The 26,786-nt window shown below is 46.2% G+C and overlaps 1 protein-coding gene across 6 annotated transcripts; it reads left to right on the top strand.

The window, feature by feature from the left end:
* The first annotated feature begins 6,243 nt into the window (after positions 1 to 6,243).
* On the top strand, positions 6,244 to 26,530 carry LOC135391689 (monocyte to macrophage differentiation factor 2-like). 6 transcript variants are annotated; one of them, XM_064622031.1, is made up of 8 exons: positions 6,244 to 6,421; positions 10,556 to 10,643; positions 10,728 to 10,809; positions 12,745 to 12,902; positions 16,341 to 16,415; positions 21,978 to 22,079; positions 24,391 to 24,460; positions 25,355 to 26,530. In XM_064622031.1, exons 1-8 carry the CDS (start codon positions 6,310 to 6,312, stop codon positions 25,544 to 25,546), a joined length of 879 nt encoding a protein of 292 aa, XP_064478101.1. In that variant the 5' UTR covers positions 6,244 to 6,309; the 3' UTR covers positions 25,547 to 26,530. The 6 variants fall into 6 exon arrangements, with proteins under 6 accessions (XP_064478101.1, XP_064478100.1, XP_064478106.1 ...); XM_064622030.1 differs by having other exon boundaries at positions 16,317 to 16,415; XM_064622036.1 differs by having other exon boundaries at positions 6,339 to 6,421; positions 10,530 to 10,643; positions 16,317 to 16,415.
* Positions 26,531 to 26,786: the final 256 nt, after the last annotated feature.

Raw genomic sequence — 26,786 nt, 5'->3', positions numbered from 1 at the left:
CACCTAAATTTTCGTCTCAGATGTTTTTCGTCACCTAACCTCACCTCATTTTTTGTGGCGACTTCGTTCCTCACCTCACCTCAACCTCCTTTTAAAATTATTTTCCTCACCTCACCTCACCTCACCTAAATTTGTTTCCCAAAAGCGCTCCTCAACTCACCTCACCTCAACACTTTTCAGAACACTTTTTCCTCACCTGACCTCACCTCAACACTTTTCAGAACACTTTTTCCTCACCTCACCTCAACCTTTTTCCTGAAGTATTTTCCTCACCTCACCTCACCTCAACCTTCATTCTAAAGTATATCCACCTACTTGTTATAATTTTTTGCCTCGTCTCATCTTTAACCTGTTCCTGTGAAACGTTTTAACTTCACAATTGCTTTTTCAATTAGGAGTGACGTCGCTCATAGCCACAGTTGCTTCGCGGTGCTAACACGGAATAAAAAAGTATTAGGAGCGGGTAGGTGTATACGTTGTAATTGGCTTTTTGCTGCTTTGTTGGTTGATTTCTGACAAGTTACAAGCACCCACAACTAAGATTGTGGGCGCTACGAACCTACTTGGTTCGTCCTTCTTGCAAAAGTATCCGCTACATGTACAATCAGTAAAAATTGGACGTAGGGTACATGGGTAGAGAAGTTGCATAAACCGAACGATTTTGAGTATGTTTGTTTTTCATACTGGCACAGCAGGAATGGCTTTTATCAAGTAGCTCTCAAGCGATAATGATAATGGAGCTGCGGAAGTCGTTTTCGGGCTGGTATATGCAGCTGTACTTCGAATTAGTTGTACATTTTGCATTTTTGTCTGTTGCGACTTTATATTATCGACCAATATTATTTAAATAGCAGACGTATTCATTCGTAGCCAGAATTCGGGGGCCTTTTCTTCAAGACCCTCGTTTTGAAGCAATCAGGTAAGACGTTCTGTACGGATTACTATAGTGACTCATGTGTTGACTTACTAACTAAATTACTTTATGCAGACATGTAGACCTCTTGTGCCTTTTCATTTTACTTCATTGCCGTACTAAAAGCTCAATGGTTCAACTTGTGGCAATATGGAATATATGCCAGTATTTGCGCTTATTGCACTTAAAGCGCGTGTTATTGCCACCAATTCTTATATCAGTCTCTGGTAAGGTCGTTGGTTGTCATGTACGTACAATCGTGTACTATAATCAGAGTTCGAGGTAACTCGTTACAAGTAACTCGTTACTATAACTAAGTTCCTTTTTTGGTAACTTGTAACTTAACTCGGTACTTCTGCGCCGTGGTAACTTTCAGAGGAACTCGTTCCTTTTTCAGGTAACTTTGCCAAAGTAACTTACGTTAAGTTCCAAGTTATTTTTAACTCGCTTTTCGCTCACGTCCACATATTTTCTTGCTTTCTCTTCAGTTCCTTCATGGCATTTTTTGCCATAAAACGTGATATTGAATCAGTGACAGGAAGTAAGAGCCACTGCCATTGAAATGGAGCTGAACCATTGTGCGCCCACAGGGAGTATGATCCAGGGACCATATCGTAATCCCCTCAGGACCATGGCTTTCGGGCGCGACCTTGTTCCCCTCTAGCTTCGAGCGTAGTTCAATTCTACCAAATTTGTGGCACTGTCGAACACTATGACGTCATTTGTTTACAAACAGGGAGAGGTCTATTGTTGGATGTATAAACGAAAACGATCTAAGCGTGTTGCACTCCTCCGCAGGTAACTCAAGGTCAAACTCAACTGCTCACGCGCGCTGCACCTGCGTAATGCTGTTTCGTGTCCGAAGTAACTTGTAAGTAACTTGTTCTTTTTTTTAAGTAACTCAGTAACTGCGAGTTACATTCCAGGCTGAAGAACTTCGTTATTAACCTAGTTACATTTTGCGCACGGTAACTTAACTTGTAACGAGTTCTTTTTGACCGGTAACTTATCAATCTATGACTATAATACGTGAAGGACATCTGCTTACAGACTGACTAGGCTGGCTTTGTTGAAATCTAAGCACTCAAAGCACACGGAACTTGACTTGTTCATGTGTCTCACATCATGTATATGTGATTCAGCTCACTAGTTTGATTGTATTGAATAGATAAATACGTAAAGCACACATAAGCTATATTCACCTGCACGTCTGTCATGTATCTGACTCAACTGAAAGTCTGAAATTAACGGGCTTACAGCGAACACATTTTAGTGTCGCGAGCCTATGGCCACAGTACAAAAACATTTCTGCTACCTAGGTAATAGAAAAAGCTGGCTCTTGGTGCCCTTTTAGGGGTCGTGTAATTGAAAATAGCCGCTCCACATCTCCTCCACCTCCTCCGCAAAATTTTTTCTCACCTCACCTCAACCTCCGTCTCGAAACATTTTCCTCACCTCACCTCAATCTCTCAACGTGCGTGAGGTGAGGGCGATGTGAGGGTGAGGGCACCCTCATTTGCCATCGTGAGGATGCCCCCCTCTGATGTTGAGGCGCGGTTCTACTTTCCGCGATCACTATACCAGGCTATTCCGATCGGTTCTGGTAGGTTCCCAGAGGGCTCTCCTAGCTTGAATATCATCCGTCCCACTGGCAGCAGCACAGTGAGGAAATAGTGGCGGTGGACGAAGCTGCAGAGATATTCGGACTTCTAGAGCGCAACTTAAAATGAAAAGCGACCATTTGGCAACAAATATGAGCTGCCTATACCATTAGCACATTGTACGGTGTACTTATCATACCTGGCCCGACTTCACGTACGTGGACGCACTTCTCCAGTGCACTCAGCGTTCGGAATCTAATGCGTACACTTCCGAAGCTACTGAGTTCGTGCAAGGCCCGTCGGTGCTATCGCTTTTCAAGAATTACTATCCTCTACTCTGAAAACGCTGCGTAATAATATTTTATTCACTTGCAGTAAATGAGTAGAAAGCGTAAACGATATTAAAAACCGTAGTCACCAGAAGCTGCTGATGAAACCAGAGCCCCCTGGTCTGAAACCTGTTCCATCTTGTCTTTGAACTCTTCGTCATCTGCAAACCAACTCCGCTTCTTTTCCTCGAATAATTCGTCTGACTGTTTTACCATCTCTTTCAAGGCATGCAACCTCGTCTCCAGCATCTCCCTCTGCCGTACCCGCAGCTTCAAGGTATCGACCCAGTCTTCAGACGCCTCACCATCCGTAGGTACAACAGCATCGCTCAGCGCTTCCTGTATCAGCCTATTATTCCTCCGATAACGCGCCCAAGCAACGATGACTTCGAGTGGCGGAAGGTCTTCCGCCGCTCTCGCCGCCTCCGGGTCGTCTGCTTGTAGCATGTCTAACCTGCTGGCCAAGCTCCACACGTACCCGGCGTGACTGTCTTGAGCTCGAAGCGTTCCGCGTCGGGTCCCTGGACGCGGGCTATGGGCATTGAGGTTCGTAGGATATGGGACAGAAGAACGAAGAAACGGGTTTACACCCGGGATGGGTGGACGGCGGCAGCGAAAGTAGCGAGGTTCTTCGAAGGCGTTCCGATACATTCCGATAATGCTGAGTGCGAAGGACAGTGCGATGATCTGTGTGGATTGATATTGATAACAATGGTGCTCGCTAATGGGATCAAGCTAGCGGCTTCCTGCTTCTTCGTCTTCTTCTGCCTCTTTTGTCGCGTCGTCGGTTTCGCCATGAAACATCGAGAACCTCCTTGGAGGTAAAACACTTCGGGCATCTGACAGAGGACCTTTGTATACAGGACGCAATTATAGGGACGCAAAGGTTGGATGCTTTAGCATAGGGTGTACCTCGAAATAAAGTGATCGAAATCCTCTATGCAAAATAAGCTGCTGCAAATAAATGTTATCTGTCTATAAAATGAACGGTCGCGCGCGGGAAAATGCCAACAGCGAATTGATATTAACTTCGACATAAAAATGCAAATACCGAACATGGACTAACATAATATCTAGGGTTCCGCGTTTTCGGTTTTAATCGAAAAACACCGAAAAACATACGCCGGCTAAATTTTCCCTCCGGTTTTAATCGAAAAACACCGAATACAGAGGGACATTCCAAAAACATGATAGTGATAAATTGCTGCACAGCCCTGCAAGATGTTGATGCAGAACGGAAAACCAAAGAGAAATACAATATGGCTGTGAAAGATGTCCGTTTACTTTTTCGTTAAAACACTGCCGCAGCAAACAACGCCACGTTGAATGAGCGTCGTGCGGAAAATGCATTGTGATTTCTGTTCGCCGATAACTGTCGGGTAAACCACGTACACGCCAGGAAAAACATCGAAAAACGCCGATTTCGTGAAAATCAATAAACATTGAAAAGCATACGCCGAATTCGCCCAAAAATAAAAACCGGAAACGCGGAACCCTATTAATATATCCTAACCAACATGATGCGTCATCGTGTCCGCCGTGCTAAGCCTAACAGCAGCTAAAATGTAGCTTTCCCCTGAATTTGACTGGTTACATAGTGATGTCAGAATTCTAAATACGGCGTATCATCTTGCGAAGCAAAGCATTCTCTTTGATTTTCTTTCTTTCGAGCAGGGATTTCTCTGTACGCCCTCCCTGCATTTTTGCAACCCCCCCCCCCCCTGAAATTTCTCAGGTGACCCCACCCAGCTCGGTCACCAAACGTTCTGGTAGTGTGTGCGGCACAGCGAATTACATCCTGTACTGTCAAACTTGGGCTGTAGGACCACAGTCATGCAGATAATCGTACCATGCATTTGTGCAAAATCATTTGAAAGTGACTGTTCAATGCATATATCGCGCGCATATACGAGCAAAAATGCGTGCGGGCACGCAAACTCAATGTGGATCATCGAGAACCATTTGTGCCCAACTCAATCAAGCGAGGTATATTCTGCTTTTTTCGTCAAAGATTTTCACCGTTGGTTGCTAGGTGTTCATTGAGATTCATGAGATAAGGTGCTAGTCCTTTTTCTTTGTCGGTCGTGTGACTATGCATCTTAATGTTGAAATGCCGTTCATAATGAATCTGCATTCTACTATACTGTGTTCTAACGTAATAACATGTAGTACAAATAAAACGGGAAAGCTGTGCAGATATGTCACCATTGTGCCACGATTCTTTCCGCGTCTAAGAAAAATTCCGTAAGCGGAACCTTCACCAAGCATTATACACACCCCCACCCCCACCCCCAGCAGTAAATTTCGGGGGAAATCACTGGTTTGGAGGCCGCGAGTTTCGCCACCGGAAACATCGCGGTCCTCGCCTTTAGTGTCACCACTGTCCCGGTGTCCCACTCAACTAAAACTAATGGATGCGCAACGACACCTCTGAGTGAGCCGGCCGTTACTGTGTCTGCCGATTTTAACTGTATCTGCCGATTCATTTGAGTTTCATCCTTCAGTGACCCCTTCCAGATCAAGCACAGCAAAGGACTCAAGGACAAAACAAACTCATCCTGGTGGCGCGACTCATAAATTGATTTCGGGTTTTTTTAGAAATTCGAACAAAAGCGCTAAGAAGAGTCACAGAGCCGACCTCCTACCGGAATCACGAATCTGAATCTTCCTTGATGGGGTGAGATATTCCACACAAAGTCAGGCCCTCCCCGAAACCATAATGGTTTGTTGGCCAGCCAAATAGTCAATAGCAGCAGAATTCGATCGTAACAATAGAATATAAGAGTATTACTTCTAGTATCAGAAGTATAACGAACAAAACGCTAAGGAAACAAAACAACAAAAAGAACAACAAGAACTTTATTGTGAGACGATAAACGGGGAGTTTCATCGCCAGGGACGATACTCTATCTATGGTGGTGATGCAGGGAATGAAATAATGAGCTCCTTCGCAATAAATCCTATGGTATCCAGAAAGGTGAAGAGAGCTCTGAGGGCAGAGCGTTGGTGGGCTGGGTGTGGTCAGGGACCAAGCAGTTTTGTGAGCGAGAGGGGGGAAGGTTGGTAGTGTGTGCGACGGAGAAGAATGTGCTCTAGATCTTCAACAGCACCGCAGCGAGCACCGCGCGGCACTCGTAATGACGTCACGTACTTCTGAAAAATCTGAAACTGCATGTGTTCACTGATGGCGTTTATGCTCTATGTACAAAGTCTCTTAGCGAGGTTGATTTATAATGCGAAATAAAACGAGGATCATTTTTTTTAAACGTCCAGAGTGGCGCTTTAACGAAGCAACGTAAGGAAAACCACATCGACGTCCTCGAACGTGCATCCTACACGTGATATGAAATAGGAGTCCACTGCTCCGACTCCGAGGAGGAAGAAGAAGAATAGGAGCAACAACAACAACTTGCGCATAGGTGTCGACGAAGACGACGAAGAATTGGAGGAAGCCGCTGTTCGGCCTATGAGGCGGACAGTGGCGGTAACCCGTCCCTCTCTTCAAAATTCAAGCCTCCAAGCCGACCCGTGCCGGGTAGACGGCTCCTGCGCAAACTGCCTCACAAGTTCATCGGCAGGTAAGGACACTTAAAGGGCTCATTAGGCTCAGAATAGATTCTGGTACCAACATCACCATCACATGAAGACAGCGATGCAAGTAGTCAGTGGCGAAGTCAGGGGTGGGTTCGAGGATTTTAAACTCCCCAAAATCGGGCCTTTGATAGCGCATTTGGAAGAGGGAAACAAGGCCGAAGTCCTCCTCTCCCATACAAAGTCCCCGCAGGACTCTCGAAATATTTTTCTGACTACGCCCATTGCCGGATAAAATCTTATTTCCTCGGCGCAGTACTTTTTCGTGCACTTATGTTATTGAAGGGAATCCGTGGTCTCTCCAACATGACATCGAGGAACATTTTATGTACAGAATAACTTCTGTAACCTCGTAGAAGGCATATGTCACAAAACATCACAAAGTAAATCAATCAGTCACAAAACGTGACAGGCCTCGAAACACGTCCCGTGTCATAGTTAATGCAGTTTGGTGCAGGAATTAGCTCATATGTTGAACAAGTACTGGCCTTGGACATTGATACTGGCGACGAGCGTTAGGAACCTTCGTGCTATTCAACCAGAAATCGTCTGGCTTCACCATGTCTGTTGGACGCGTGTCGCAGTTCGTTCCCGGAGGCAACTGGTCATCATGGGTGGAACGCCTCGAATTTTACTTCGAGGCCAACGAAATCACGGATTCCGGTAAACGCCGAGCATCCCTGCTAAGCTTATGTGGTGAAGAGGTCTACGACACATTGAGGTCGCTCCTGGTTCCACGACGTCCTTCTGAGGTGTCCTACGCTGACATAGTCAAAGTTGTTACTGAGCACTACAACCCGAGACCTTCAGAGCTACTTGCAAGATGCATTTTCTACAAGCGGGACCAATGGCCCACGGAATCGATTGCAGATTACGTGGCAGCGTTGCGCGCGCTGGCCAAAGATTGCAGTTTTGGTACTTCTTCAGCACCAACGCCCGAGTCTGCTGCTTTGGAAGCCGGAGAGCAGACACATACGACAAGTGCAACATCAACTTCCGGTACAACGACTTCCACTGTTTTACCACTGGACATTATGCTACGCGATAGATTCGTTTGCGGCGTGGCTGATTCCCATATACAACGACGACTCTTGGCAGAGAGAGGAGGCATTACTTTTCAACAGGCACTGCAAATCGCATTAACGGCAGAAACGGCACTGCGTGAGCAGACGCAGCTTCGACGAGAATGTCTAGACACTAAGGTGCACAAGACGTCAGCGACAACGTCGTCCAAGACAAAGAAAGCAAAGAATAAGAAGATAGCTTGTTACAGATGCGGAGGTGAGCATCGCATGCCAGACTGCACTTTTCCGGACTCTGTTGTGTGCAATTTTTGCCACAAAAAGGGTCATATAAAACGAGTTTGTTTATCGAAGAAGAAACGTACAAAGAAAGGCGGACAGGCCAAGCAAGTAGCGCTACAGGACACTCATGATCTGTCAGAAGACGACAATTCCGAAACATTGTATACATTGTACAATATGCGTGGGAAATCGAGCACACCTACGTTTGCGGTTACCGTTCACCTGAATGATCAACCACTACGCATGGAAGTGGATTCGGGCGCTACGTTCTCCATCATAAGTGAGAAGACATTTAATAAGCTCTGGCCTGCAGGTCAAAGTCAGCCCATACTTGTGCAGGACGACTTGCACCTTCGAACTTGGTCAGGTCACAAACTAAGCGTTCTTGGGAAGGTTACGGTGGAAGCAAGGTTGAAGGATAAACGCGCCAAGGTCCTTGTCAGAGTAATAGAGGGTTCAGGCACAAGCCTACTGGGAAGAGATTGGTTTAGCCCTCTCGGCATACAACTGGCTGGAATCCATAACATGAAGTGTGACTCATTGGCCCAGCTACTGGAAGAGTTTTCGTCTGTTTTTGATACAACTCTAAATGGACACATTGGACCTCCAGTGCATATTGACCTAAAGTCAAATGCCGTTCCTCGCTTCTTGAAGAGCCGTCCTGTGCCGAACTGTCGCACGCTCATCCCGCGATGCCAGTGTGGCTGTCCCGGAGCTCAATAAACCAGTATATAACACTAGCCATTAAAGAGAAAGGGCTCTTTGTGCGTGGTCGTGCTAAACCCTTTGCGAAACGGCATACCCGTTCGTGGTTTACGCATGTCTCTCGAAGCAGGCCTAATGTAGTCACGTTTTTATACGAACAGCGAGAACATTGCTTTGTATGTCTTCAAATTGCACTATGTCAGGTTTTACGCATACGCAGGGGAAGCCGTATCCAAGGCAAGTCGTAGAAGAACGTGCACACATTGCATGCCCGTATTAGGCGCGTTTCTTTTCCTACTCCCGAGTAGAGTAGGTCACATGACCAGGTTGTGCCACGTGACCACAGTGCACTTCATCGGTCGCAAGCTTTGGGGACGCATGACCAAATCTGGTCGAGTGAGGATGGAGGCGAGTGCTACAATTCTAACGCGCGTCGCAATTGGCGCATTGCACTGTCCAGCGACAGTAACTAATCACGATCGTTCTTTGACGCTTTACGTTATTTTTGGTCGGTGTGCTTCAAGTATTTGATGTAGCGGCGCATTAATAAATAATAAGTAAGTAAACCAGCAGCAGCGCGTGCCATTGTGGTAGGACAATTAAATACCTGAAGAAGTAGGAATGCAATTAAGAAATACGGGAACAAATAAGCAAAACATAGAGATATGCGCGAGATGGAGAAGGGCATATATTACGACATGGAACGACTACGGGTATTTGCTTCGTCGTTGCAAACAATGTCGCAAAATCCGCACTGAAAAAATATAGAAATTTCGAGCCACATCGCCTGCTGTTCGATGATGCAATAATAGGTCATCTGCGACTCCTCAGGGGGTTAGCGCCTTGTCCACTCCACATCAGGTGGCGTTTTAAAATTCCGCGAAATAGACGGGACAATAGGCCAACATGACATCACTTCCTCGAACTTACCCCTCCCTACCGCCCTCAAGACGGTGAGTTGATGCGGGATAGCTCGCTCATCAACTCCAACTTGCTTTGGAACGCACGTAACGCACCCGGCTGCGAAACGGCGCGTGGATCAGAAACCGAAACTACTTTTATAATCCACGGCGAAACCGAAACTCCAACCCAGCGCCCTCTGTGCTCCCGCCTTCGCCCTCCCTCCTTCGCCCTCCCTCCTCATCCCGATCTCTCCCTTCATCCGGGATGCGGCAAAGATGGCGACGATGGCATCTTCCCGTGAGGCAGCTTCCCGGCAGAACTGCGCCTCCGTTGCCCGAAGCGCCGGTTGCCTTGTCTAATTTCATGACCGTGCCAATCGTTGCACGCGGAATTCGAAAATAACGTCGTCCGGGATCTTCGAGGAGCTGTTTAAGTTTGCGAAACCTTTCGTCGAGACGGACGTTCTTCTTCTAACGGCGACCTTTTTCTTTTTTTATTATTCCCTTAATTTGATTTGCGTCTATCGAATGATCCGTTTTGGGATTGAATGAGGAGCATGGATCAAAATGACGGGATCAAGCCAAATGCGAAAAGGTACGTGGGCTAAATACTGTTCCGTCAGCTCTGACTGCGCACGGATCACATCCCGTTTTTTCTTCCCAGAGGCGTGGTTATACTCGGGTTTAATCGTAGCGTTGGACGGTTAGAGCATTAATTATTACTCGAAATCATGTCGAAAGCAGCGTTTGTTCCAGAAAACGCGAGGCTAGACGCGAGCAAGAGGTGGCTTCCTTTTAACACTGATATGCATTGCAGAAAAGAACAGGAAAAAAGATGCCGAGTTTCCGTTTTTTCCGTTATTTGGAAACCGGAGCTGACGTCTAAGCCTCCTTCCGACATAAGGAGCCGACGACATATTGATAACCCACTTCCGAGTCTTCCCATTGAAACTAGGCCGGTCTGACTAGCTATAGATAGTGACCATGGGTATGACTAATTCGGTTGCAAGACAGCATAGAGGCATATTCGAACTCGATTACAGGTCGCGCTTTCGATTATGGTGACAGTTTCCAAGTCTCTTTTGAGGAGGATAGCAGCGGAGATCATGTACTGTCTGACGTTTCACAAGAGTGCGTGCAATGTCCGTGTCATTTCTAACGTAACTCTATGACATTTCGTAAAGGTTTCCCATATTTTGGCCGGTTGCAGTGGAAAGCGATAACGGTCTTCTGGGCTGCCACGGCCGTCACTCACTTGCAAGAAAGCTCTACACTTTCTGGATGCGAGACCTCAAAAGGTAAGAGAAACACCCGTTTTCACCCTCTTTCTCTCTGCCTCTTTCTTTCTTCTTCTTCTTCTGATTTGTATTACTCTCCTGAAGGCTGATGAACCACCGACCGAGAGGGAACGAACCGTACGTTCCGACGGAAGTGGAACACTTGGCCAATGTTACTACGCACGCTGTAAGTTATTGTAGTTATCACTCTTACTATGTGTGTGTACCTTGAATGTGCACGGTATTCGAGCATTCAAGGGATTTTTGGATCGCAGTAGTGCAGGTTAGTTGAGATAAGCGTCCGGTATTCCGTTTGTTTCTTCCACCGGTAGCGTTGGGTGTCCCAGCAAGAGTGGATTAGAGTTTTTAGTGGGCCAATGCCAGCCCTGCACAGCAAACAAACTCGGAAACAACGCAGCTGCTGATTGAAACAAAAAAGAAAGACATTTTCTATGAAAGAAAGTCTTTGTAATATAGTTCTCTGAATTCAACGTATATGAGTAAACTTTTCCGCTTGCAAAATTATTTCTGGTGTTGACCATCCATTGGCTGTTGCACAGACCAGCACAGCAAAGCGATGTCAGAAAACCTCCACAATTTATGGTCAACTTACCAATCATCGAGCTAAACAACGAAAATTATCCGATGCAGGCTACAAACATGGACGACACAAACACACACCAGTGTTTGCCCTATGAAAAAGCTGGAATCCAGATTTGTACCTATATTATAAAACATACGATACCTCCATGCCCTTCGTGTGCAGAGAGGAAGATACAACGCTTTGGGCGAAAAAAAAACAAGAAAAACAGAAAACAGGATAGGCGCGACATTCTGATTTTTTTTACAGGCTCTACATGAATCGCACTGAGGCGTGGAAGCGCGATTTTTTATATGTTAGGGATATGTCTCAAGAGAGAACGGTGTAACTCCGAAGGTCTCGCAGCACAACATAGCAACGTCAAGCTAGGGGGCACTTCACGCTCATCAATATTGCGGTGCTGTGTTGTGTCGTTTGCTTTATTGTTCTGTCCTTTTAATATTCCCCGGCACTTAGATTTTACCAAGTACACTCTAAGAAGAAAAAAAAAGGCGTAAAATAGGGAGCAATTGCAGCTTCTAGTCCCCTAGATTGCAATTGCTACATATTTTAGTCCCCTAACCCCGGCATTTACTCCCCGGACTGGACTTGAAATTATCACTGAGCTTCACGAATGGTCTTCCGAATGCAACAGTCTACGTAAATATGTGCTCTTGGTCAATTTGATGGCCCAAGGCTGTATAACTCAGCCAACTTCGAAATTTTTCACCCACACAAAGTAAGAAAGAGTTAGCGGTTCTTTCTTCGCAAATTGTGCCCTATGTATGTCGCAAGATTTTATATCAATCGATATATCACGGTTGACGGTTTGATTCAAAGTATTCTCCTGCATGCACACGAATTATGCACCTGGAACTGTTAGACCAGAGCTTGAAATGCAGTCTCCTCTCTGTGACATTCACTTACTCCCGTGAATTTACTGCCGAAAGGAACTATTTCTTGTGGCAATGCATTTAGTCCCCAAAAGGAGTAAAATTACTCCCCCCTTTTTTTTCTTAGAGTGTACGATATACCAGCCAGCCCGCACCATCTGTTTGTTTAGTGTTGAAACCACGACCTACTAGATTATAACGACCATGTCGTGGGCACCCCTTCCCAGCGCCGCATTTTTGGAAGCTAGCGGTGGCGCTTCTCATCGTCCCAGTTATTGCTGCCTCAACTTCTACAATACTTTGTACTTCAGCCTACCTTAGTATTTCTGTACAAGCGGTGGACGTTCCACAGATGTTTTACTCTGAGGTTGATTATCATCATCATTCTACGCGTTTTCATAGGAGTGATAGGAGCTATCGCTGTCGTCTGCTACGGTTGTCGTACATACGCTTCTGCGCGTTCAGAATTCAAATTTCCATCGTCCAATCGTGGCGTGCCGATGAGTAGCGCCCCTGGCGGATCGTGCGGACGGGCTCCTCATAGGGGTTGCTGATTGTGACATGGTCGTTATAATCTAGTAGGTCGTGGTTGAAACAGTGCAACTCGTGTGCCATTAAACGCGAAATCATTGGAGATCCTTCTCTGCAGCTGAGTATACTGCCTAGCTTCTTCGGCCTCAAGTTCCTGGTGCAGAGGGCACACACGCCCACTCATTACACGGCAGCACTCATCTATGGAGCCGCTCTCGTCCTCCTCTTCGTCGTCTCCTCACTCTTCCATTCCATACACTTCTTAGGGAAGCTCAAGTGAGTCGATAAAACTTGATCGCGGTCATGTTGCCCGTGCTTGGAGAATAAAAGCGCTCGAAAATGAGACGAAGGGACAGAAGGGACACTTTGACACCAACACAAAAGGAGCGGAATTAATCGGTTACGTCGTTCGTGATTTATGGGCGAAAGAAACCACACTGTATGCTTGCCCTCTCCTTTTTACGATGTCCGACGATGCGGTCTCATTGGTCCCACAATCCCCGGCGACGATTGGACAAACCGTTTGAAGTAGGGAGAGGTAACAGAAATGGGTGTTGTACCGGAAATACAGCAAGTAACGGTAACAGAAAGAGAAATTCATATCGCACACAGAATATCTGAAACGGACACGAAAATTATTTACGGGAATAATTCGGGTACACTGCAAGACCCAAATTATAACAATTATTTACCGTATCATACGTAGATAAATTTATTAGATAAACCTAAATTGTATATATGTTCATACTCATTATGTACTGCATTCCATACTGTATACATAATCGCAGACATCTAGGGTGGTGGACTTAGGGAGTACTGTGTTTGTGTATATATGTAAGTATATGTGTATGTATGTAAGGTGTATGTCAACTATACAGTGTGAAGTAGTGGTTCGAGAATGGTAAGTGGGTATCTATGTATGTATGTATGTAAGGTGTATGTCAACTAAGGTGTGAAGTAGCAGTTCTTATTCCGTTCTTGAGTTTAATAAATTTTCCTTTAACTAAAATCAACTGGGCAAGTGATACTAAAATGAACTACCAAACTGGAGTGTGGAAGTAAATCGTATATGCTAGTTTTGGCGCTCTATGGCCTTTGTTGCCTTTGTGCCATTAAACACATAATCAATCAATCAAATCGTATACATATGCAGTATAGAAGAATAATAGTTCTTATACGCTTATGATGACTTCCAAGTTGTAAGCGTGAATGACATTCGTGAAAACCAAAACCACGCGTGTATACCGACAGCGGTACAGAAACGGAAACGAAACAAGCGAAAACAACAATGGTGGTAACCGAAACAGAAACAAATATGGGCCAGTAACGAAGGTGGAATCAAAAAGATTCCGTTACCTTTCACTGGTTTGAAGATAGCAATGGGAGCCCGTTCCCCACTGTCGGCCTTCTGGAAAAGGAGAGGGAGAAAGAAAAAGTACGGTACATTGACGAGTCTTTCGCTCATAAATCACAAACGACGCAATTAATGATGACGATTCGTGTTTTATCGGCGAATCATCATCATCATTAAGATGGAAATAAGACGTAATTACTGGATTCCTTTCCTTCTGTGTTCGTGTCTAGGTACACGGCGACTATCATTCCGCGATAATTTTTATGCTTCAGTGTCCCTTTAATAACGTCAGGTAAGATCGCATATTTGAAACATGGTCGAGTACGTCGTCCTTGTTGTCGAGTAACGTCCTTCAAGTCACATATAAATGTAGGGTTTCGTGCTTTCGGTCTTTTTTTGAGCGGATCCGGAGTGTGTTTTTCGGTGTTTATTGATTTTCACGAAATCGGCGTTTTTTCGGTGTTTTTCCTGTGCGTGCACATGGTTTACCCGACAGTTATCGGCGAATAGAAATTACAATGTAATTTCCACACGACGCTCATTCGACATGGCGTTGTTCGCTGCGGTGGCGTTTTACGACTAACAAAAAAGTAAACGGACATTTTTTCACGGCCATCGTATTTCTGTATGGTTTTCTGATCTGCATCAACAATTTGCTGGGCATGTGCAGCAACTTACCCCCGTCATGTCCTGGAATGTCCCTCTGTATTCGGTGTTTGTCGATTAAAACCGAATGAGAGAAAATTTACCCGACGTGCGCGTTTCGGTGTTTTTCGGTGAAAACCGAAAACGCGGAACCCTACATACATGCCAGCAAGTACACGCGCCTGAGCGATGAGGGGGCAAGCAGACGATTGAAAACATGTCATGTCCCCAGGCAACTTGAGACTTGCGTTGTGTTTGCCCCTTTGTATGTACCAGCCTCGGAGCAATCACTTTCCATCACGTTCAAGCAGACAGTCCTGTTATGGTCATGGTTAAGTAGTGGGGGACGGTTCTAGAAGAAATGTGACATTGTACAAGACACTATAGAGCGGTGTTTCTCAAACTGCGGGTCATGACCCCCAAATGAGCTTATGCCTATGAGCCATGAGCCTATTTCTGGGGGTCATGGAGGATCCAAGCAGACATGCGATATGCCTCGAGCCACACAGATCACCGTATTGATTTGCTTGTATCAAGAAAGGAAATACATCCTTCTCATTAAAATACACGATTAAATCAATCCTCGTTAAGACATTATTACGCATTTTTGGTAGCTCTGTCTGTGGTTAATGTCTTTTAAATAAATTACCGTGCAAATGTATCTGCGTCATTGAAAAACGTAAATTTTCGGAAGCCTTATAAAAGTGGAGGGTCATGGTAGGTTTGCTACTACTCGAAGGGGTCACGTACTAGAGGAGTTTGAGAAACACTGTACTAGAGGATCACTGCTTTTTCCAAAATACTACAAGTGACGTCATGCGCATGATGCTTATGGCATCTTCGACTGGCGGTCACCGATCGCTCTACACTGTTAAAACAGAACTTCACCACATAACAAGCTCCTAGCCAACCGTCATTCCGAATGATACCATTCTGTGTCCTTATTTGCTAAAAAATGGGAGGAGGCGCCTAACTGGGACACATTATGCTTGTCCCAGATAGGCTCCTCCTCCTGTTTTGAACGAGTCATGCACTCTTAAAAATGAACTTCACCGCATAGCACGCTCCTAGCCAACCCACATCTCGAATGATATCGTTATCTGTCCTGATTTGTTGAAAACGGGGGGCGTACGCCTTTTTTGTGACACTTATGCTGTTCATAATTGTCACAAAAAAGGCGTACGCCCCCCGTTTTCAACAAATCATAGCGGATAACTATATCACTCGAGATGAGGGTTGGCTAGGAGTGTGCTATGCGGTGAAGTTCATTTCTAAGAGTGTGACACAGAATGATACCACGGACCGTGATGATATCATTCGGTATGGTGGTTGGCTAGGAGCGTGCTATGTGGTGAAGTTCTGTTTTAACAGTGTAGAGCGCCCTATCTTCGACTGGTCAAAGCGGAACGCTCAGACAACGGATTCGGCAGTTGTTTCTTTCTTCCATCTTCTTTCTTCCTCCAGCTCGGAACGCTCCGTCCTGGAGCATTGGTATCGCAAGTCGAAGATACCATTAGGAACATACACTTACATGACTGCGCGTAGGATGAAAATTACCAGCCCCCACCCTATCCGACTCACTACATATATTGCATATCACTGCGAGTGAGCGCATAAACTTCCCTTAGACACAGGGGCAGACACCGCTGTTGCCGTAATTGTGACGTTGGCTTGTTTCCTCGTGGTTACAGTACGCTCCCTGCATCCATGTGCAGGGCCTTGAGGGAAATCCTGCATCGCTGCGATCGAGCTGCCATCTACATCTTCATTGCATCGGCCTACACACCCTGGTATGTATACTCGAAATGGTGACAGTCGACTCCAGTCCAGTTCACACTGATGCTGACCGTCTAGGACGTCCAATCGCGAGAGGTGAACCAATCGCCAATGACCAATCGACTAATCGCCAAAAACGATTTGGCGTCTTACAGTAAGACGCTCTTACACCGTATTGAAGAGCTCTAGTAGCAACCATGTAGTAACAACTTAGTATCATGTCCAGCATGGGCCCAGTATTGCCGTGCTAGAAATATGGGATCCCGATCGACCTAGTCTTTCTGCTTCCATTATCGCGCAGCAGAAGGACTGGGAGAGTTCAGACGTTTTTTTTTTTTGTTCTGAATCGCGCGACATCTGGGGACCTCTTGAGCCTGCGTCCAATAGCCGACAGGTACCCTTGCAGTTACCAGCACGCTGGCTAGACAAAACAATGACAAAAGCCTGGCGTTAAACGTTTGAACCCCATACTAATGATTAGGTGCATCTCAGTGGTTTTGTTGCTGGTGCGTTGACGGTTGGAAAATCCAATGAAAACGTAACGGGAAATCCAGTTTTGTTAGACTAAAATACCAGAAACCAGAAGGCAATCCTGTAGGTCCCACTGTGACCATTTTCCTTGGCTGACGAGATCACTTTTGAATTACTTACTTTTTGTTATTAAATTAAATGTTGTTATGTTAAATTAAATGTTGAGCACGGGGAAGGAAATGAACCCACGGCGTGTAATGCGCGTAGACTCGCACGTCGGACGCAGTGCGGGCCGTGTCCTTTTAGTCCTGCAGATCTACAGGCCTAAAAGGACATGCATCTGCAGAGGCGGCGCAAAGTCCTGAATTCAGGGGGAGCCCAGATCCCAATCCAATCGGCGCCCCCCCCCCCCCCCCCCGGGTCCTAAACATTCAAGGCAGTTTGAATGACAAAAAGTGGCAAATGCTTTATTGTCTGCTTTAAATTTATTCGTCTTGTATTTGCATATGAATGTTTCAGTATAGAGAATAATAACAAAAACACGCCCTTTCCGAAGACAGTCACCGCGGACGAGAACTAGAGAGCCTGGAATTGTATGCGCCGCGCTGTGGGGTGCAGCTTTCGATTCTAAACCTGATGGCACGCAGGACACTGAGAGTTCTGTAAAACATCCTGGAACACATGAACACTTTCAGGTCATGTCGTCGTGAGTTCTACCACATCAATCGACAAAGCCTTGACTATGCTGGCAATTTAATCGATCGATTCAGAAAAAGGGATTACGGTTATTATCATGATTTTATTCGCATGCGCGGTGCCTGAGATAACATTTTGGCGCCTCACCTCCATGGGAATTTCGCGCTCCCTTCACAAATTCGGGGGGTCTACAGCAACCCCCCTTCTGCCGCCCGTAAGTATCTGCACCTTCTCCGAGGGGTGTTCCTGAGTTCTGAGTATGACACACAAGGAAGTGCGCTAACAGTCACCAAAACTTATCACAAGTACTCTTCTAGGTAAGCGCTACTAGAAATGGCGCATGTGCGCTAGACGGTTTTCCTGTTCCTGTTTTCCTGTTGCGATCCCTCCTGTGACAGTAAAATGGAGAAAGTGAACGTGGCCCCCGTCTCGGCAGGTCAGCGGTAATGACCGCACAGGAAAGCCCACCGTGTGCACGATGAACTCATGGCAGATCGCCCAGCCAACTCTCAAGTCACATGTATATAGTCGGACCTCGTTTTATGAACCCTCGATATACGAATTCCCTCAACTTACGAACGGCTCCACAGGGAACCAAACTTTTTCCGTGTATTTTGACCTCGTTATACGAACGGGCGTTATGAACGTACAGAGGACAGGTCAATGGACCGGAGGATAATTAAAGTTCCTCAGTACATGCTGCCAAGGTCAAACATACAATGTCCCAACGTCGCTACGTTCCACAAACAAGATTCACCATTTCCTAAAAGAATAATTCGGGCGTTTACAGCCGAACAGTTGTGAGTTTGGACCAGGTCTCCGAGATGGAAACATCCTGCCGTTCCAAGAGAAGGCGTTCAGTCCTGACAGCCGGTGACAAGCGTGATATTTGCCGTTGGAAACAGTCTCATCCGCGCGCGATACGGTACTTTGAGGACCGGGTGGATGAGTCAAGTGTCAGACTTCTGTCATCTCTTCTCTTAATCAATTAAAGAGGATAGACCCTGCAGAAAGTATTGTGCAAAGGACAATTACGCAGTATTTTCAAAAATAAAACATATTCAAATCAATTTCCCGTGTTCAAATCAAATCAATTTCCCAATGTTTTTGTGAGGTATTTGCGCACTGCACTCCTCGGACCTCGATTTACGAACGATTTTCTGATAAACGAAGGGTGTTCGTAAAGCGAGGTTTGACTGTATTGCCAAAAGCACAGCTCAGCGCATCTTAACATGAACAAGGTCTCTGCCAGAGGGCCCCCAAGATGCTCACGCATGATCAGAAACGAACGCGCTACACCGTATGCAGCTGTCCAGGGCAGATCCTGCGGACATCCACGTCCCGTTTTCGACTGTGAACGGGATCCGGGTCCTCCACTTGCAACCCAAGAGCAAAGCCCTGTCCAAACAGTGGGAACACCCATCCCCACCGCAGAAGGCGGCTCTGTCTGTTCTGTCAGCATGCAAGGTGACGTGCTTAGTTTCCTGGGATTCGGAGGGCGTGCTGCACGCCGGGACTACCCAACCACGACTCATCGCTTGCGAGACCCCGCCAAACGACGCGGTATGCTCCGGAAGAGGCTCCCGTTTTATGTGGACGATTCGCCCCCACAACGTGCTGCTATGGTGATGGCTGACATCCATTCCTGCGGGCCTTTTCTATGCTCTGCGATCAACCATACTCGCCAGATGTCGTCACACTGAACTGAGCTGTCCCCCCCCCCCTCCAAGATGAAAAAAAGAAACAAGAATGAGCCCTCTGGTGTCCACCTCCCCAGTGATGATGACGACATTCACGACTCAGCGGCAATGCCGGGTGGACAAAAGCGTCTGCTCGCTGATGGTGCCTCCAACGGCGTGCTGAAGACTGGTAGACGACGCATTCGAGTACTACCACCGGCTGTACTGTCCGAGGCTTTCCCTGGGCTTTGCGACAGACTTTCCGGGCGGATGTCGACCGAGACTCCTTGAAGTCGGCCCGGGGCACATACTAACCCTCCTCCCCCCTGTCCTCTACTACTTCCTGCAGTCCTCTCCACCCACCTGTCCACGCCTGTACGCCGCTTATAGCCACAGCTGCTTCGCTGCGCTAACGCTGAATATTTTTAAAAAATGTGCGTAGGACCAAACTATATTTCCGTGGGGACCCATGAAGCACCGTTAGGCGAAGTGTGGACGTTGGTAGAGGCTACGTTGAAAGTATCATTACTTCGTCACCTTGGTCCTCGGCTACCTTCTTCTGGAACAGGCCGAGGACTTAAGGCGCACGTCGAGTGCTAGTTAGTCCAACACGAAGTTGTTGGAATGGTAGACTATTGTTGAAGTGAGGAAGGTGGTAACTTCAACGTGGTGTGAACGTGGAAGTGAACGTGGAGAGGATGAATGCGTGTTCTGTTCTTGGCAAGTCGTCGGGTAGTCCTGCCAGTCGGTAATCGATAGGGTATTTCGCCGGCGATCAAGAGGTGTAGGTTCCGGTCCTCCTGATATTTGGCTCTTTCGATAACTGCCCTTATTTGGATATTTCAAGGTTCTTGGTCTCGGAGGCTCTGTATTTGTGTGAGGCACTTTCATGAGGAGCCTCGTTCAAGTATGCACTCCATCTGAAGTACGAGGCTAGTTCCATAAGTAACCTTAAATAATTCATTGACGAACAGCGAAAATGAATATTATGAATATTCTGTGAAACAATATATCATTTCTTAAGTGGTTTCCGTGCTTGTCAATGTAGACGCGCCGTCGTTTGAGAAGGCGTGTGCATAAGTCATTCATGCCCAGCTACTTTCACATCGTCAAGCCCTCGGTGGCTCAGTCGGTAGCGTGTACGCCTGCCGATCCCGAGGTCGCTAGTTCGGACGGGGCGCAAGTTGGTGGAAGTGTACAAGTTGCTCAGCCACGTCGTCTTAGCGAGGGACGTTGGTGAGATTTCGAGGACGAAGTCGTGATTTCGGCGTACGTTAAAGAACCCTCAGGTGGACAAATGTAATCCACAGACCCAAGCACTATGGCGTCGCTTATGATCGCAGTTGTCTCGCGACGTAAAGCCCGAATTATTATTATTATTACACCACGTTGTTTGTTCGTATAGGATGCAAACATACGGGCGACAGGGTCCTCTTTTGAGGCGGTCAGATGTGCATGTGGTAGTCCGAAGGCGTAAGGTCATGCGAATATGGGGGACATGGAGGCAATCACATCGAAGACCACAAGTGGCTCAAGTAGTCATGCAAGACCATGGGCGGATCCAGGATTTTTTTGAGAGGGGGGTTCAGCCTTGGCCAGCATAGTAGATACGCGATCTAGGTCGCGGTCTAGGGCGAGCATTGTCATGTTTGAGAAAGAGCCCGCTTGCAGAGTAGTCCACAGCGTTTCGTTCATAAATTAGGTTTCAGTTGTGTCACTAACAGATCACAGTAGGCTTTGTCGTTCACTGTATGCCCTCTATAATACTCAGCAAGAGCACCCTTGTGTTCCCAAACACCGTCGAGGGAATAAACCTCTACTAGAGAAACGTCATCGTGACGTTGGTAGACAGACTGAAACCGAAACAAATCGGAAGGGGAGAGCTGGGTTCCACGAATGGACACTTGTTCGCTGCCTCCTATTTAGAGAAAAGTAGGACCGAAGGTCACGTCCATTTCAGGGACCATCGTAACCCCCTCGAGACCGTGCCTTTCCATGGCTTTCGGGCGCGACCCTGTTCGCCTCTAGCTTCGAGCGTAAGTTCAATTCTACCATATTGGTGGCGCTGTCTAACACTATGACGTCATTTGTTTACAAACAGGGAGAGGTCTATTCTTTCTCTGCGCTCGCCTTACTTCGAAAGTACTTCGGTCTCGGTGATGACACCATTCTGATACCATGACAACAACTCGGTGACACTATTCTCTGCCTGTTTCGTCTCTGGTTGAAAGTAATGCACATGGCTGGACCAACACTCACACCCCAATAGCTTGGCCAGCTCTTTGACAGCGATACGTCTGTCTCGACGAATGAGATCATGTGCGGCACCAACGGTTGCGGTCGTTACAGGAGTGGGCTAACGGCCAGGTTGTGGCATTTCCAGCACATGTGTCTCGCTTCTTCATACGCTCGTTGTAGCGATATGAAGGTACTCCCATACTGTGCCTTCGTTCGATGGTGGATATCGGTGGGTTTCACCCCTTCGGAAAACGGATGAGTGACCCTCCCTAGTTCAAACCCTGAAGCGGGTTAGCCATTTGAAATCAGTTGTTGCGTGCTTGCATGTGCCGCGCGGAGGTGGAGACCTGCACTGCCACACGCAGTAAGAATATCAAGCATGAGATACAGCTCACATTTTGAAGGTTTGAAGGTTATTTATTGAACCACATTCGCGTACGTATTTTGAGGGATGTTCTTGAACGGCTGTGTGACACTCTCTTTTTCTTACAGGTTATTGTTGAAAGAATACAGCTCCTGGGGTCAGAAGCAGCTATATGTCGTGTGGTTACTATGTCTACTGGGTATCGCTTATCAGAACATATTTCATGAAAAGTGAGTTGCTGCCTAGAGATTTATCTTTTCCGTATACACACGCTGGCCTGTTCAAAAAGTTTCCGAACGCTCTTCATCTCTTTGAGCTTACTATATATCACTTAGGTGATGAAGGCCAAAAAAAGTTACACAATCCCACAGCCATCACTTTTTCTCGGAATTGCTGATATTATTAGCTGAGTTGTAAAAATAAACGAGGATAAGCTCCGAATTCATCGAAAACAAGTATACACCGAACGGCACCCTCAGAATGTGCCGAGAAAACTCGGAACCCTACCTCTTGAATCACGCACTTTGAACGAGGATTTCAATCGGGGACTATACACGTCGGATCGTGGTGAAAGCAAGGTGTCCAACAACTGTTACGGGTTCGGTTCATGTTCAGGGATTTTGGTTCAATTCCGGAGCGCAGGAATGATGGTTCGAATTGGATTATTCGGGTTCATATCGGTTCAGCGCGCTGCAGAAAAAATTGTGCCAACATTCTCTGGTAATACGCTGGAGTGTATACGGAACAGGTAGCAAGCTTTCGCAGGAACAGAAGTCAACAGCGTTTTGACATCAAGCATTAGTTTATGATGGCAATGATGTTCTGAGTCTGGAACACATACAGGGTGTCCACGCTAAGTGTGAACAGATTTTTTAAAAATATATCAATCACTTTTTCCGAGATGAAATCAATTGCAATATAGCATATGCTGAAGGGCACTCCCTAGGGGGGCATTAACAGACTCCTAAGGCAATGTCTTAATTAACTTTCAATAATTCACTTTTTTAATTATAAAAGCTACCAAGTTGCTCCAATGAGAACATCTGATCTCTTCGGTCACCAGATACCAAAGCCGTTTTCAGAACAAAAATCCGTTCGATAGATCGTCCGCAAAAAATTCGTGAAGGAACGCCGTTTTTTTCTTTATTTTATTCATTGCGCATCTCTAGAGACGCGTCTTTCCTTCGCCCCCAACACGAGAGGATGAAAGAGCACACTGTCGCCTCTTGCGTCCTGGAAAACGATTAAAAGAAAACAGAAAATGCAGCCCAAGATAAGGGCAGTCGCGATAGAGTCACCCGATAGATTTGTGTTTTTTTTTTTCCCCGCAAGTTAAAGCTAATCTTCGACGCATGAGGCGACACTGTGCTCTTTCACTCTCTCACACTGGGGGTAAAGGAAAGCCGCATCTTTGAAGATGCGCAATAAACCAAATAAAGAAAAAAACGGCGTTCCTTCACGAATTTTTTGCGGACGATCTATCGAACGGATTTTTGTTCTGAAAACGGCTTTGGTATCTGGTGACCGAAGAGATCAGATGTTCTCATTGGAGCAACTTCGTAGCTTTTATAATTAAAAAGTTAATTATTGAAAGTTAATTAAGAAATTGCCTTAGGAGTCTGTTAATGCCCCCCTAGGGAGTGCCCTTCAGCATATGCTATATTGCAATTGATTTCATCTCGGAAAAAGTGATTGATATACTTTTAAAAAATCTGTTCACACTTAGCCGTGGACACCCTGTATATAGAAAGGACAAATACTTCCTTCTTTCATCAAGCGTTTGTTTATTGAAACATGCATGATGAGTTTACGTGAACCCAAGTGCGAACTTTTTGTGGTGCCCAGATCGCCTCGCAGGCCTGCAGTGGCGAATCAAGGTGGCAACAAAACGAAAATTAATTTCGTAGTACAAAGTTTAAGAAAAAACGGCTCACAACAGCCGAGGCCTGACGCAAACACAAAGCACATTACCAAAAGGATAACAATCACCGTGTACAATATCTGGTTCAGGTTCATTTCCAAGATGGCAGCAAAATAGCGGCTCGTTTGGGTTACGGTTCGGGAACAAATAGCGGGCCAGTTCCGATTTTCGGTTCGGTTTGACAACCTGGTTGAGCTGGAGCTTCACTATACTGGGGAGGGGGGGTTGGAATATCGCAGGTGTTTGTATGTATGCAAGGGGGTGGGTGTAGCTACTGTGAGGGTGGACTGCTGGAAAAATTCAGGGAAGGACGTCTGTCAAAGACACCGGTTACACACGCCTCCGCACGCGCGTTTGACTTCATTCCGTTGGCGTGTAATTGCAAAATTATGGAAACTTTTTGAACGGATATTGTGGGAGTTGAATCGACAAAAGAAGTCAAAAACGGAAACAAAGAAATCTGCCTGATTTTGTAACCTAAGGTGTGTGGTGACAATGCACAGACAGAATATGTAACAGGCTATTTCTCTCCTTCCAATAGTTGTTTGTAAGTAAACTAAACTATCGTTAGGCCGAGGACAATATTAGCAGTGAGCGGACAATGCCCACTTCTTTTGCAGGTACAAAACCCTCGAGGTGCTTATTTACATGGCGTCTGCACTGGTGCCGGCGTCTGCAACGTTTTCAATGGTGAGCACACGAAAGGCTTTCGTGTTTGCAAGAACTGTGAATAGTCCGGTACGGATGACCATGTCGCGTTTTTGCACGGAAGCAAAACATGCGGTGGGTCTTCCTAACCAGTCATAGCGATATAAGTAGTAGATAAGACCTCCTTACCGACTTCCGTTCTCTCCACGGCTATGTCGTCTGCTTCAGTGAATCGAAGCACACAACAGTACCCAGAACTCAACGGAAGAACGTCACGTCATCCGTGGGGGACATCCTGCGGCGCAGCCACAAGACTCCGTAGCAGACGACATAGGAAAGAAGACATAGCGGTGGCACTTCCCATCGGCCCCGTTATTGCTTCCTCAATTTCTGCAATACTTCGTACTTACCTTCGTATTTTAGTGCAAGTGGTGGAAGTAGGGCAAGTGCGGGAGATGCTTCTTTTTAAAGTTATCATCATTCTACACGTTTTCATAGAGCTGTTGCTGTCGTCTGCTACGGATGTCCGCTTCTGCGCGTTCAAAATTCAAATTTCCATTGTCCAATCATGATGCACATCTCGCGGGCCGATGTATAGCGTGCCCAGTCAACATGTTTTTTGCCTTTGCGTTTTGCCTTTTCCACTGTTCATGTCGATCGCATGATCATACGAAAGAGGCTTGTTTCTATGGCTACGGTTGCAAAAACGTAGTCACCCTATGAGTAGCGGACTGGGCCCGCTTGCACGAAAGTCTTTGAGAAATACTCAACGAGTTTCGTGCAAGTGGGTCCAGCCCTAGGGAAGCTGCTCCCCTTCCGTTATGAGAGGCCAATAAGAAGGCCGAATTGGCGCAGTGGCTCACTTCCCGCAGCTCATTCATGTTCAGCCCTGTATAGATCGCATGAAAAAGACACTGATGACCTTATCATTTACAGCGTCCAGCAACTGGATTAAAAGAAATCATCTACGGTGGTTGCCTCTACTTCGTTGGAGTGCTATTTTTCAAGCTGGATGGAAGGCTCCCTTTCGCACACGCCATATGGCATTTATTTGTCAACGCTGCAACGATGGTGCACTACCAAGCTGTTTATCGCTACCTCTTCAATGCTGTATCCCACGAGCACTAGTATTATCAATGCAGACGACACAGGAGAACATTCGATATGAGAATGCAAATCTAGCAGACAAGCTTACGAGTCTCCGACATTCTCAAACTTTTAGTTTCCTTTCAACTTGTGTGTGCAACCACACCTAAGTTTTATAGGACAATGCAGCCGCCATCAATCTAGACATTGTAGACAGGCTGAATGCACTGCCCCCAGTTCTCAAGCCTACGGGGAACGTTGAGATTACATTCCCCGGTGCTATATTGCCCACATTGTATATTTTTGTGCAATACTACAGAAACGGTCTTATACATCGTTCTACGTGGTCGTGCTGTTAGTAAGATTTGTTGAAAATTTGTCCTCAAATGTGTGCTGCACCTTCAGACTTTGCCTGCATCGATGTAAGCAGCTTTTGCTGTCCTACACTGCTGAAATATGATGGCAGACACGTCTGAATACACACACAGTGTTTGTGTGTGCAAACATGTCTGCCATCTTATTTCAGCCCTTGACACATGTGCCAAGAAAATAGAGGAAATCAAAATGTGCCTGATTAGATGGTGCCAAAAATGTTGCCAAACATTTGTTTTGTTCTGCCATGATGTCGTTGTCAACAGTTGTCCTCACTGTACGATAGCACATGTGCTGCCCCCTATGAATATTTTTGCCCAGGGACTGTTGCGATATAATGTCTTGCATGAGAAGCGTGGAGTGCGTGTACGACACGCCCCTCAAGTTAATGTGATAAATGGTCTAAACACCATTAAATGGGCAGTGAACTGACTTCGAAGCCACAAGTACATAACTGGAACGACACGTTCGGAGAATGGGTACAGGACGCACATGTCTTCGATACTTCAATACAGACTGTATGCCACATATTTTCACTGTTGCTGATACGCCAACCCTCCCTTGTCTCATTGTTCTAAAGCCGCGCAGAATGTGCATATTCAATTCACGTTCTCCTTGAGCACTTGTTTTGTAAATAAAATACTTTGGAACCCATTACATGCAGCATGTACCCATTTAGCATTAGTATATATTTTGTATTACTTTTAGTCTAAATACTTTGCAGGTCTGCTCAGTTTTGTTGTCTGCCAAACAAGAGTGTCAGCGCAATGATTGCAAGGAGCGCTGCCAGGACTTTTCCAGGTGGCAGAATGTTTGGAGTGGTGGTGCGTCAACTGCTCCCACTACTACATTGTCTTGGCCCAGGAACCCTACGTTTCTAGAAGCTGCTGAGGGGGCAATGTCCCCCACC

This window comes from Ornithodoros turicata, chromosome 4 (genome assembly GCF_037126465.1).
Source record: "Ornithodoros turicata isolate Travis chromosome 4, ASM3712646v1, whole genome shotgun sequence".
In the NCBI taxonomy this organism is placed as follows: Eukaryota; Metazoa; Arthropoda; class Arachnida; order Ixodida; family Argasidae; genus Ornithodoros; species Ornithodoros turicata.
This window is presented reverse-complemented; position numbering and strand designations above follow the sequence as displayed.

Coding starts and splice junctions, on each gene's coding strand:
- LOC135391689 (XM_064622030.1), top strand. CDS start 6,310: ATGAGGCGGACAGTGGCGGTAACCCGTCCCTCTCTTCAAAATTCAAGC. Junction 12,903..16,316: donor CACTTCTTAGGGAAGCTCAA/GTGAGTCGATAA, acceptor TCGTGGTTACAG/TACGCTCCCTGCATCCATGT. Junction 22,080..24,390: donor CAGAACATATTTCATGAAAA/GTGAGTTGCTGC, acceptor CTTCTTTTGCAG/GTACAAAACCCTCGAGGTGC.